Here is a 13,299-nt window from a genome sequence, read left to right as displayed (position 1 = left end):
TTAAGAATAAGGGATGGGCCATTTAGGATTGAGATGAGGAAAAACTTTTTCACCCAGATGGTTGTGAATCTGTGAAATTCTCTGCCACAGAATGCAGTGGAGGCCAATTCACTGGAGGGGGGATTTAGAATATTCAAGAGAGAGTTAGATTTAGCTCTTAGTGCTATGGGAATCAAGGGATATGGGGAGAAAGCAGGAACGGGGTACCGATTTTGGATGATCAGCCATGATCATATTAAGTGGCGGTGCTGGCTCGAAGGGCCGAATGGCCTACTCCTGCACCTATTTTCCATGTCTACGTTTCTATGAGGGAAAACTTTTTCACCCAGACAGTTGTGAATCTGTGGAATTCTCTGCCACAGACGGCAGTGGAGGTCAATTCTGGAAGTTTTCAAGAGAGTTAGATTTAGGGCTAACGGAATCAGGGGATATGGGGAAAAAGCAGGAACGGGGTACTGATTTTGAATGATCAGCCATGATCATATTGAATGACTAGCTTGATGGACCGAATGGCCTATTCCTGCTATTTTCTACGTTTCTAATCATGGCTGATCTATCTCACCTCCTAAACCCATTCTCCTGCCTTCTCCCCATAACCCCCGACCCACGTAATATCATGAATCAATCTATCTCTGCTGTAAAAATATCCAATGACCTGCTCCACAGCCTTTCGGGGCAAAGAATTCCACAGATTCACCACCATCTGATTAAGAAATGCCTCCTCATCTCCTTACTAAAGGAACGTCCTTTAATTCTGATGCTATGACCTGTAGTCCTGGATTCTCCCACTAGTGGAAACATCCTCTCCACATCCACTCCATCCAAGCCTTCCACTGTTTGAGTATTTCCAGAAACATTCCAACAAAAAGCACGAGAACTGCAGATGGTGCAAATGAAACTAACACGCGACAGGAAATGTTGGAAACTTTGCCAAGTCAAGCACTGTGCGGAGAAACGATGGGATACTATTTCTGACAGAGGCCACCACTGCAAAGTATTAGTCCAACCTCTCCCTCAACTGAGGCTGCTGAACCGGCTGAGATATACCCACTTTTTAAACTCCAATTAATGTTCATTTTAAGTGTTGGAATGTCGTAAGTCATAGGAGCAGAATTATGCCATTCATCAATTAGTTTACTCTACCATTCAATCATGGCTGGTCTATCTTTCCCTCTCAACCCCATTCTTCTGCACTCTCACCGTAACCCCTGACACCCGTCCAAATCAAGAATCTCTCAATCTCTGCCTGAAAAATACCCAATGAATTGGCCTCCTCGTCTATCTGTGGCAATTAATTCCACAGATCCACCACCCTCTAACTAAAGAAATTCCTCCTCATCTCATTTTTAAAGATATGTCCTTATATTCTGAGGCTGTGACCTCTGGTCCTAGATTTTCCCACCAATGGAAACATCCTCTTCACATTCACTCTATCCAGACTTTTCTCTATTCGATAAGTTTCAATGAGGTTCACCCCTCATCCTTCTAAACTCCAGTGAGTACAGGCCGTCAAAGGCTCGTCATATGTTATAGAGCACAGGAGCAGGCCCTTCGCTCCAACCTGCCTATGCCAACCAAGATGCCCCATCTATACTAGTCCCACTTGCCTGCATATCCCACTAAACCTTTCCTATCCATATACCTACAAATGTATTTTAAATGCTTCCCATTATTCATCTTGAACAACAAGAACTTATTTTTTGAGGATCATTTGCACAATCAAACTCTTTTCCCGAGCCCAATAGATCATCTCATCATTGAAAGTTTTAATCGATAAACAGAGGAATCAAAACAAGTGTTCCCCAGTGGTCAGAGCCGCAAAAACTACATGTGCATCGAAAGAAACCTTGCATTTTGTAGTAAATTCATGTGATAGGAGCAGAATTAGGCCATTCAGCCCAAGTCTATTCCGCCATTCAATCATGGCTGATCTATCTCTCCTTCCTAACCCCATTCTCCTGCCTTCTCTCCATAACCCCTGACACCCTCCACAACTGAAGCACGTTCAGAAATACTTCGAAGCAAATCACATATTACGGTAAAATAGTTAATGTATCATGTACTGAAGGTGCCGAGCAACCTGCAAACATCAAGGTCCCACAAACAATGAGGCAAGTGTGCTCCTGTTCTGGAGGATGAGTAAAAAATATTGGTCAGAAATAAAGCCACTAGATCTCTTACATGCCCTGGTGGACAAATGGGACATGTTTCAGGATTCACAACTCCCCTCAACATGAGACTAGTATGTCATAGAATTTATGTCATTCACACCAACGACATATCAAAAAAACCTCCAGTATTCCCACAGTCCATCTCCGTAACCTTGATGGAACAACGTTTCACAATCTACTTACTATTATTGTTTGTATATAGATATATATTTATATTTTTATTTATTTATATCTATGATACAAAAATTCTCATCTTGTTTGTGTTTGTTTGTACCTGAATTTGCGCAACCCCCCCCCCACACCCTCCTTCCCTCCCCTCCACCCCCTCCAACATATGAAGAGAAGGGGAGGGGATGCTGGGGGATGAGAGGAAATGAGCCACGTCTGCGCAATTAGGGGCTATGGGCGAGTGGTGGAATATTGCGTTGGGGGAACGGGTTGCATTGGGGGAACGAGTGAGTGGAGGATATTGCTTTGGGGGACCAGGCCTCCCATGTGACAATGGGACCCAACGGGTCCCACTTAGCCTAGTATATATATATATTTCGGGTTGAGACCCTTCTTCAGACTGAATCTATCTTTGAATCTATGTAGATTCTATTTGAATCTATCTTTGATTTTATATAAATATACAAATTATATATACGTGTGTCTGTGTTTGTGTCCATGTCCTTGTGTGTATGCGTGTGTACGTGAGTGTGTACATCAGTGTGTATATTAGTGGGTACGTGAGTGTGTATGTGAGTGAACGTGTATGTGAGTGTGTATGTGTGCGCGATGATTTTTTTTTAAATTATATTGTTTACGAAGTACTATGTTGTGCTGCTGCAAGTAAGAATTTAATTGTTCTGTCCAGGGCAAATGACATTAAACACTCTTGACTTGAGAGACGTTTCTGCATACATTATGGTTCATGTACCCAAGTCTCTGGAGACGCTATTTAACCCCTCTGAATCAGACAAGGGGTCCTGACCCGAAATATCACCTATCTACGTTCTCCAGAGATGCTGCCTGACCCTTTGAGTTACTCCAGCACTCTGTGTCCGTTTTTTTGTGAACTGGCATCTGCAGTTTGCGTCTCCTGGAACACGGTCAGATTGTCACAGCTCACATTATCATCTAGTGATCACTTATTTCTCAGAAAGCAGATATAATGGCAAACACATTGGAAGTGGAAGGAGAGTGTCCACAAAGTAACTAACTGGTGAACAAAAATGAGGATGAGATTGAAACCAACAAAGGTGAACTAGATAAGGAACTAGCAATAATGAATACTTCTTCAAAAAAGAGAAACTGGTCATGAGATTGCAGGATGAGCAAATTTTATGAAATGGGCAAGAAAGAACAAGTCAATAATAAATTGCCACGGATGAAGAAAGATTGAAAGATTAAAAGTTAAACTATAGATTGGTAGCATTGTTTTGTTTAGTTTAGAGATACAGCGCCCAAACTGGTCCTTCGGCCCACCGAGTCCACACAGACCAGCGATCCCCACTAATTAACACTATCCCACACACACTAGGGACATTTTTTTAAAAACATTTATACCAAGCCAATTAACCTATAACATGTACGTCCTTGGAGTATGGGTGGAAACCAACGATCTCAGGAAAAAACCCATGCAGGTCACGGGGAGAACGTACAAACTCCACAGAGACAGGCACCCATCGTCAGGATCGAACCCGAGTCTCTGGGGCTGTGAGGCAGCAACTCTACCACTGCGCCACCATGCCGGCCTTAACCAACCACTAAATTGCCTCTAGTATGTAGGTCAGTGTTAGAAGCTGAGGCAGATGTTCGGACAAATGAGAAGAGAATAAAATTAAATTAGTATCGGATTATTATAAATAGGTGCATTGTTGTGTGACTGGTGGGTCAAAGGCCCTGTTCCCTTGCTCCATGAGCCTACAGATGTATATACCAAGAGCCTAGACACCAAAAGAGTGGGTGACAATCCATCATTCAGAATGGATAGAATAAAAAATAAAGAAGATCTGTGAAATATAGATCACAAAGGATTTTAAAAACACAAATATTAGCGGCAAAATCTAGATGGAAATATTATCATTAGATAAACTCACGAACTGAGTCTGCAAAATTGCAGGAATATTAAATAGCTTCCTTGAACATATACTTACCAAGGAAATAATATTACATAAAATAAATGCCAGAACATGAATTGCATTTAACGAGCAAGGGGAAAGATAATTGATAAACACATCAAATTTAGACAAATCTTCTATACCCATGAGGATTGCAGGCAGCTACAATGACTGGCAAAAAGTGGAAGGAGGTAGAAGGAGTGTTGGGATGAGGGCTATTTGCGAGTTGCATCATTTAGACACTGGAATCAAAGTAAAACCTCTCAATTTGAAGCCGACATCAAAACAAGGTTGGCAGCAAATACATTACATGGATATTTATTGCATATGTGACAATAAATATCCATTGAACCATTGTTAGGAAGAATGAGGAGCAAAGGGTTTGGGAGTACACTAGAGGCCATGAAAGCAATGTGGCTTGTTTCTAAAGGCATGCAGTTTAAATCTAAGGACAATGTTGACAAAGAATTGTGCCTGGACAACACTTGGACTACCCTTCAACAGAACCATTCTTCATCTTGGGAAAAGGATAAAGAGGCATGAGAAAAAAGTAGAAAAGAGATTCACGGGGAAGATATCAGAGCCGTCAGGAACTTTTGCAGAGATTTCCACCAAGGGAAAAAATTTCAGGCAGAGTTGAACTTGATAGATATTTTTAAGATCATGAAAGGTCTAATTAGAGCATGGAGATAGTAGTCCCACGTGCAGGTGCAAACTATCAGACAAACCAACCTCTTTTCCATTGACTCCATCTACACTTCACGCTGCCTCGGCAAGGCCACCAACATTATCAAGGACCAGTCTCAGCCTGGCCACTCCCTCTTGTCCCCTCTCCCATCACGCAGGAGCTACATCAGGATTCAAACACCTCAGGATTCAAGGACAGTTTCTTCTCAGCTGGCAACAGGAAACTGAACCATCCTACCAACAACTAGAGCATGGTCCTGAGCAACCATCTACCTCATTGGAGACCCTCGGACTATCATTGATCGGACTTTACCCTGCACAATACGTTATTCCCTTTATCTGTACACTGTGGACGGCTCGATTGTAATAATCTTTCCGCTAACTGGGTAGCGCACCATAATAAAGCTTTTCACTGTACCTCGGTACACGTGACAATAAACTAAACTTACTAGAGGAACATAAATTAGGTGGTCAACCATTGGGTCTAGTAGGAGCTGAGAGAAATGTCTTCAACCATATTGTGGTTCTGAGGTGGAACAAACATGAAGGAAAAGAAGGAATGCATTGAAGGAAAAGCTGGGAAACATGAGATCGGAAGGAATGGAAGAGTATCCAGCATTGATCCAGAACTGTCAATGTGGGAACATTAGGCAGCACACTGGTGCATCTGGTAGAGTTGCTGACTCACAGCACCAGAGGCCCGGGTTCAATCCCAATCTCGGGTACTGTTTGCGTGGAGTTCGCATGTTCTCCCTGTGACCACGTGGATTTCCTCCAGGTGCTCCGGTTCCCTCCCACATCTCAAAGACATGCAGGTTTGTGGGTTAATTGCCCTCTGTGAATTGATCCGAATGTGTAGGAAATCAATGTGAAAGTGGAACTAGTGTGAACAGATGATCAATGGTCGGCAAGGACTCGGTGGGCTGAAGGGCATGTTTCCTTGCTGCAACTTTCAATCAATACTTAATGGACATGGACCAATTTAAAAAATGCAATCCTTGCTTCAGTTACGTTCCCTGTTCAATTACATTATTTTCATTGCAGTTCGTGTTGAATAATGGGGGAAATGGCAGAGTCAGTAGTTGTGTACGGTGATGGTTCCCAGGTGTCAGCTACTCAGTACAAGCTAGTGTTGGCTGGATTCTCATTAAATAGGTCTTCTGGTTCCACTAAAAATGAAATGGCGAGACCAATAGAGGCGAGGTTGACTCCTCCAACCAAGTTGCCAGAGATGGTGCCTCATAACACCAGGGACCGGAGTTCGATCCTGATCTCGGGTGCTGTCTGTGCGGAGTTTGCACGTTCTCCCTGTGACCACATGGGTTTCCTCCCACATCTCAAAGACGTGCAGGTTTGTAGGCTAATCGGCCTCAAAATAAAATTGCCCCTCGTGTGTCGGGAGTGGATGAGAAAGTGGGATGATATAAAACTAGTGTGAATGGGCGATCGATAGTCAGCGTGGACTCGGTATGCCTGTTTCATGCCATATTGGTACAACTAAAAAACTTGAATTTCAAAAGCACCAAACTGCTTCCTTATACAAGGATAAACGTCCCGTGGCTTTGTCGCCCAGTGTTCACACTTGGTATCAACAGCTGAATGTAAATCATGCATATCAGATGATTTTATTTGCATAATCCATTGGCTCCTACCTGCTGCGCTTCAGCTGAATTGGGAACTGCTTTTTTAAATAGACCCTGAATGGACACAATAGGAATCACACCAGCTAGGTCCCAGTGTGGTAATGGCTTTGAAGACTAATTGAAGTCAGTTTACATTTAACTGCAAAAATGCATATTTGGCATTTAAGAGTATCTGAACGAGGATGGATTGCCAAAGTACAGGAGATACAGACTAAGTGCCAGCAAGTGGGGTTAGTATGGATAGATACTTGAGGGTCAGTAGCGACATGGTGGGCTGAAGGGTCTGCTTCTGTGCCACATGACTACAATATAATCAATTGATTTTGTTTTTGTTGAGATTTCCTATTATTAGATAACTGGATAAAAGTCCTGGAAGTTAGATATTAGATATGCATAGATGGCATGGTGGCACTGCAGAAAGAGGTGTTGCCTTACAGCATCTCATCCTGACTATGGGTGCTGTCTGTATGGAGTTTGTACGTTCTCCCCGTGACCTGCGTGATCTCTGGTTTCCTCCCACACTACAAAGACATGCAGGTTTGTTGCTTAATTTGCTTGGTATAAATGTAAAATTGACTCTAGTGTGTGTAGGATAGTGTTAATGTGCGGGGATCGCTGGTTGGTGCTGACTCGGTGGGCCAAAGGGCCTGTTTCTGCGCTGTATCTCTAAACGAAAACCAATTTCCTATTAGTAGCAGGCTGATCTTTTCTCAAAATAAATATCCTGGATGTTAGGATATTAAAAGTAAAAGCTTTTCCTTTGGAACTCAGTGTTCAATAAAAAAAAGCTGCAGATTCAGCTTCCAAATAGCTGAGGCATAACGGAAGCCCGGTACAATTGGAATTCACGGGAGTAATTTCCGCTCAGGATTGCACCTCGATGGACTCCTGCGTAGATCAGGATAGCTTAAGCTGGATCCCAGGCTGCAGTTGCTGTTGCTAAAGCGGACATGCATGCCTACGCTGTACCGCCTTGGTGTAACGCAACCTAGCTGTTGATACAGCTGTTTCAGGGTCAACCAAGGTGGCATGTACTGATGTTGCTCACAGGCCAGACTCACTTCCCCACCCCCTCGAAAAAAGATTCATGAGGTAGCTCGATTTTTTCACCCTCTTCCAACAATTTCACAATACCCATTTAATAATTTGATGATACTCGCTCTCTGTGTAGGAAGGGACTGCAGGTGCCGGTTTACACTGAAAAAGTTCGAGAGCGAAGATAGACACAAAAAACTGGAGTAACTCAGCGGGTCAGACAGCATCTCTGGAGAAAAGGAATAGTCTGAAGAAGGGTCTCAACCCAAAACCTCCCTATTACTTTGCTCCAGAGATGCTGCCCGACCCGTTGAGTTACTCCAGATTTTGTGTCTATCTTCGCTCTCAAACTGCCGAGATCTGAATTCTAAAGTCCTATTGATTAGCAATCTGCCACCATCATCATTACCCCACTGTGCTGTGCCTGCTCTGACCCCCAAAGCTATAAAATAATGTGTGACCCTGCAACAAAAGCCCAGCTTACGTTGAAAGCATTGCCGACTCAGTGGTGCAGGAACCCCCCAATAACTAGCTGGCAGCAAAAGCAGAAAGTGGAAAATGGTGCAATGAAAGGACGCTGGCAGAAGCCAATCAATTGCTGCACAACCAAGCCTTCAAATATATTACTCATTGTGCTTTTCCATTTATCCAATGAAAGGAACACTATCACACCATATTATCTTGTCGCCACTTTTAATCTAACGTTAGCAGCACAAACACAGTTCGCTTCCCGACCTAACACAGCCAGTCGACCAGAAATTGACTGCAGAGACGGGGATGGTCTCTGCTGGGGGAAGGAAAGGAAAGCACTCCAACCTCAGCAGAGAGGATCTGCTGTCCTGGTACCAGAAATAAGACAGTTAGTCAAGAGATAAAAGTAAGCAACCAGGAAGACAAATGGAGTGCTGGATTTCATTGCAAGAGGGAGGATGGGGTAGGTCAGGGTACAAAGGCAAGAAAGCTTTTCTTCCAATTGTATAGGGCTTTCATAAGTTCATGTGATAGGAGCAGAATTAGGCCATTCGGCCCATCAGGTCTATGCCAATCAGTCATAGTTGATCTATCTCTCCCTCTTAACCCCATTCTGTTTCCACTGGTGGGAGAGTCTAGGACTAGAGGTCACATCCCCAGAATTAGACTTCCTTTAGGAAGGAGATGAGGAGGAATTTATTTAGTCAGAGGGCAGTGAATCTGTGGAATTCATTGCCACAGAAGGCTGTGGAGGCCAAGTCAATGGATATTTTTAAGGCAGATATAGATAGACTCTCGATTCCTATGGGTATCAGGGGGTATGGGGAAATGGCAGGAGAATGTTATTTTAAAAGTGTATTGAAGTGGGATGTTTTTAAAAGTGTACTGGTAGGCTGCTCTGGAAGGTTAGATCAAATGGGATCCAAGGAGAGATAGCTGAATGGATAGCAAATTGGCTCCATGGAAGGAAGTAGATGGGGATGGTGGAAGGTTGCCTCTCGGACTGGAGGCCTGTGACTAGTAGTGTGCCTCAAGGTTTGGTGCTGGGCCCGTTACTGTATGTCATCTACATCAATGATTTGGATGAGAACATACAGGGCAAGATTAGCAAGATAGTGAAGATGGTTGTGAAAAAAATTGCAGCAGGATCCGAATCGATTGGCCAGGTGGGCGGAGGAATACAGAAAAGTGGGAGGTGTTGCATTTTGGGATGTCGAACAAGGGCAGGACCTACACAGTAAATGGTAGGGTTGTGTTGTAGAGCAGAGGGATCTCGGAGTACAGGTGCATGGTTCCTTGAAGGCCGAGTCGCTGGTAGATAAGGTGGTCAAAAAGGCTTTTGGCACTTTGGCCTTCACCAGTCAGAGTATTGTGTAGAAGTTGGGAGGTTATGTTGCAGTTGTATAAGATGTTGGTGGGACCGCATTTAGAATACTGTGTTGTTCTGGGCACCATGTTATTGGAAAGATGTTGTCAATCTTGAAAGGGTTCAGAAAAGAGTTACAATGTTGCCAGGACTAGCGGGTGTGAGCTATAGGGGGAGGTTGAGTAGGCTGGGTCTCTATTCCATGGAGCGCAGGAGGATGAGGGGAGATCTTATAGAGGTTTACAAAATCATGAGAGGAATAGATCAGGTAGATGGGCAGAGTCTTTTGCCCAGAGTAGGGGAATGCGGGACCAGAGGACATAGGTTCAAGGTGAAGGGGAAAAGATTTAATAGGAATCCGAGGGGTAACTTTTTCACACAAAGGGTGGTGGGTATGGAACCCAAGCTGCCAGAGGAGTTTAGGCTGGGACTATCCCATCGTTTAAGAAACAGTTAGACAGGTACATGGATAGGACAGGTTTGGAGGGATATGGACCAAGCACAGGCAAGTGGGACTAGTGTAGCTGGGACATTGTTGGCCAGTGTGAGCGAGTTGGGCCGAAGCGCCTATTTCCACACTGTATCACTCTATGACTCCAATGGGGTTAGGAGGGAGAGATAGATCAGCCATGATTGAATGGCAGTAGATTTGAAGAACTGAATGGCCTAATTCTGCTCCTATCACTTGTGACCTTATGACTAACTCTTCTTCATTTGCCCTGCTATTTACTTCCTCAATGAGCCAACCTGGAATAACACAAACTGTTTGTCTCTGCATAATGGGGGAGAGATATACCTGTAAACACAAGCAACTACAGATGCAGGAATCTGGGGCAGTTTTGTGTCTCCGATCATCCTACCCCATCTCTAGACAAGACAGTTCACAAACTCAATTTTGAATCACAAAATAAATTTGATGCGCAAAATCAGATCACGGTGAATTGATGGAAAGGGAGGGACTGGAAAGCTGTATTGCCTGTATTTCCAACAATATATTCATTCAAGAGGACCTAGGGCTTTGTCTGTGACAAGAAACCCACTGTCATTTTATTGGTGAACACAGGAGTGTTGGAACCTGGGAGGGAAAGTGAGGAAGTGGAGGACTGTAGACAGAAGGGACTGTGGATATTGTTCACAAAGTGCTGGTGCAACTCAGTGGGTCAGGCAGCATCGCGAGGACATGGATAGAGAGGTAATGTTTCAGATCAGTACCCTTCTTCAAAAGTGGAGGAAGGCAGCTCACAAAAATTAAGATTTGGGGAAAATGATTTTTAATCAAACTTACGGCATGGGAGCTGGGAGGTGGCCACTCTGCCCACAATGGGAAGATTCTTGATTAGTGCGGGTGTCAGGGGTTATGGGGAGAAGGCAGGGGAATGGGGTTGAGAGGGGAAGATAGATCGGCCATGATTGCAGATGGCAGAGTAACTTGATCTTGATTCTGCCCCTATCACTTATGAACACAAGCACAGCCCCTGAACTAACTATAGCATTTTATCAGCAAAGTAAAACCATGACTACCACTGGAACCATTTTTAATCTTGACATAGCTCAACATATTTGGAATCAATTCAAAATGACCAATTCCAAGATTAGAGACTTGTTATTTTTCATCAACTGGAAGGGACGCAAAAATGATTTATTTAAAGACTGAGGTGACCACTGACTATTCGGGTTGTATCGTATCTGAGAGTGTTCAGCAGTCTGAGCCACGGAGTCAATTTGATGCAAGGAATCAGATCACGGATCGAATAATTAAATGACCATTGACCGTCAAATCAGACACGACCCTGCTGAACATGTAGGAAGGAACTGCAGATGCTGGTTTAAACCGAAGATAAGACACAAAATGCTGGAGTAACTCAGCGGGACAGGCAGCATCTCTGGGGAGAAAGAATGGGCGATGTTTCGGGTCGAGACCCTTCTTCAGAAGTGTCGATGATCATGCTAAAACTTAGTTTCCAATATTCAATTGGCAAATTCGTGATTAGTACGGCTGCCGGGGAGAAGGCATGAAACTAGTTGCTAGTCTGGGTCCCCATTGCAGTTCTGCCCACCTCTACACTCCTCGCCCCAGAATGTATAATGAGGAGGACTTGCTGTTTACAAAATTCGCTCCAATGCTCAGATGTGGAGTTGGCTACGGCGGAGACACACACAAACACACACGGAGAAGCCATCACACAAATGCGGAGAGAGCCGCTGCTTACACACCCTTTTGATAAAACCAATAAGGGGGTTGGGGTTCTCGGTGAAATTCTCACGTCCCTGCCCATCCCAGCTGGTGAAACTCGGCCAAACCGTGACCTGCAGCCCCGCCCAAGGCACACATAGCTTCAAAAACAAACAAAAAATCAAGGGTATCCTTTCCCCCCTTTGGTTTCAATGAATGAAGGGCGCTGTATTACTTCCCCCCGCCTCCGCCTCTCCCACGGCCCCACATGATGTCCCTAGTCCCTGTCCTGCTGTGGTCATTGTTCACTTCTCCAGCCGCTGCTCGCACCGTGGCCGCCGCCGGGCCAGAGGAGGGGGACGAGCCCTATTGTGCGTTCAAACCCCCGTCACGTTGCGGGTGTGAGAGGGGGGGACTTGCTTTTGGCCCTCGGGTTGCGCTGAGAGCGGCCGCCCAGCGTGGAAGGCAGGACGGGCGGGGGGCCGCTGCGCTGCGCTGCGCTACATTTCGTGTCATTTCATTGTACGTGGGGCACTCACCGTGAACGCCCAGCGCTTTGCCCAGCGCTGCCCGCAGCCCGCAGCTCCACAAGCTCAGCAGGCTGAGTGCCAGCGCCGCAAGAAGCGACATTATCACAGGGACATCGCCCGGGTAGCAGCCTCCGTGTCCCGCTGCAGTCTCCGCCTCAGCCACCCATCTGCATCCTCGCCGCCAAACGCCCAGGCAGCCGATCTCCCACCCTCAATCCGCCTCTCCCTCCCTCCCTCCTCCCTCCTAATGGTTTGTTTCACAGTCTTGGTGGGAGGGAGGAAGGGAAGAATAGACCCGTCGCTCAGCGCCATCCTGCGACCCGCCCCAGCATCGCCGCCTTCAGTGTATCCTCCCTTAAAAGGGAAATAAATGCCCGGCCGTGGGCTGCGTCCCGTCGCTTTCCACTGCCGCAATCTATGAGCTGAGGCGCCACGGCAGTGTGGGGGGATTAGTGTGGAGAGAGACACACAATGCTGGCGTAGCTCAGCGGGACAGGCAGCATCTCTGGATTCCCATGGGATACAGAGTGCACTCTGAGGCACGAAGCAGGAAGGGGGCAAACCTGGCATCTGAGGCTGGCATCTGGAACAAAAATATGGAAGATTTAGAGAGAAGATAGACACAAAGTGCTGAAGTCTCTCAGTAGGTCAGGCGGCATCCCTGGAGAACATGCATCGGTGAAAGAAAGTCCCAATCCGAAATGTCACCCCATCCCTTGTCTCCAGAGATGCTGCCTGACCCGCTGACTTACTCCATCACTTTGTGCCCATCCTCGCTATAATCCAGCATCTGGAATTTCTTTCTACACAAGATTTAGACGGATATGGGCCAAATATAGAACATGGTGACGTGTTTTAATAGGGATATGAGCCAAACGCAGGCAAATGGGATCAACAACGGCATATCTCAAAGAGTGTGGGCATTTACTTAGTCCTTAAGATGTAGCGTGAAAACAGACCAATCGGCCCATCGTCCATGCCAGCCATTGCCCAGCATCATCCTGCAGAGCCGAGATGGTCTAAAGAGCTTTGTTTTCTTGCTGTAAGACTCTACGAGTCTGTATGAAGCCTGAGAGAACTCAGAAGCAAGTCAAGAAGCATCTGTGGAAGCAGAAGGTATA

General features: G+C 45.4%; 1 protein-coding gene across 1 annotated transcript in view; it reads right to left on the bottom strand.

Annotated features, from left to right (window-relative positions):
• Positions 1-12,415, bottom strand: part of fam171a2a (family with sequence similarity 171 member A2a) — a 281,015-nt gene extending 268,600 nt beyond the window's left edge. Inside the window, exon 1 of the mRNA XM_055657354.1 lies at positions 12,188-12,415. Coding sequence (XP_055513329.1) covers positions 12,188-12,278 — 91 coding nt within the window. The 5' untranslated portion in view covers positions 12,279-12,415. The remainder of the gene's footprint in view (positions 1-12,187) is intronic.
• Between the last annotated feature and the right edge of the window lie 884 nt (positions 12,416-13,299).

Source organism: Leucoraja erinacea, chromosome 27, assembly GCF_028641065.1.
Source record: "Leucoraja erinacea ecotype New England chromosome 27, Leri_hhj_1, whole genome shotgun sequence".
In the NCBI taxonomy this organism is placed as follows: Eukaryota; Metazoa; Chordata; class Chondrichthyes; order Rajiformes; family Rajidae; genus Leucoraja; species Leucoraja erinaceus.
The sequence above is the reverse complement of the archived record's forward strand: the minus strand, read 5'-3'. Positions and strand labels throughout refer to the sequence as shown.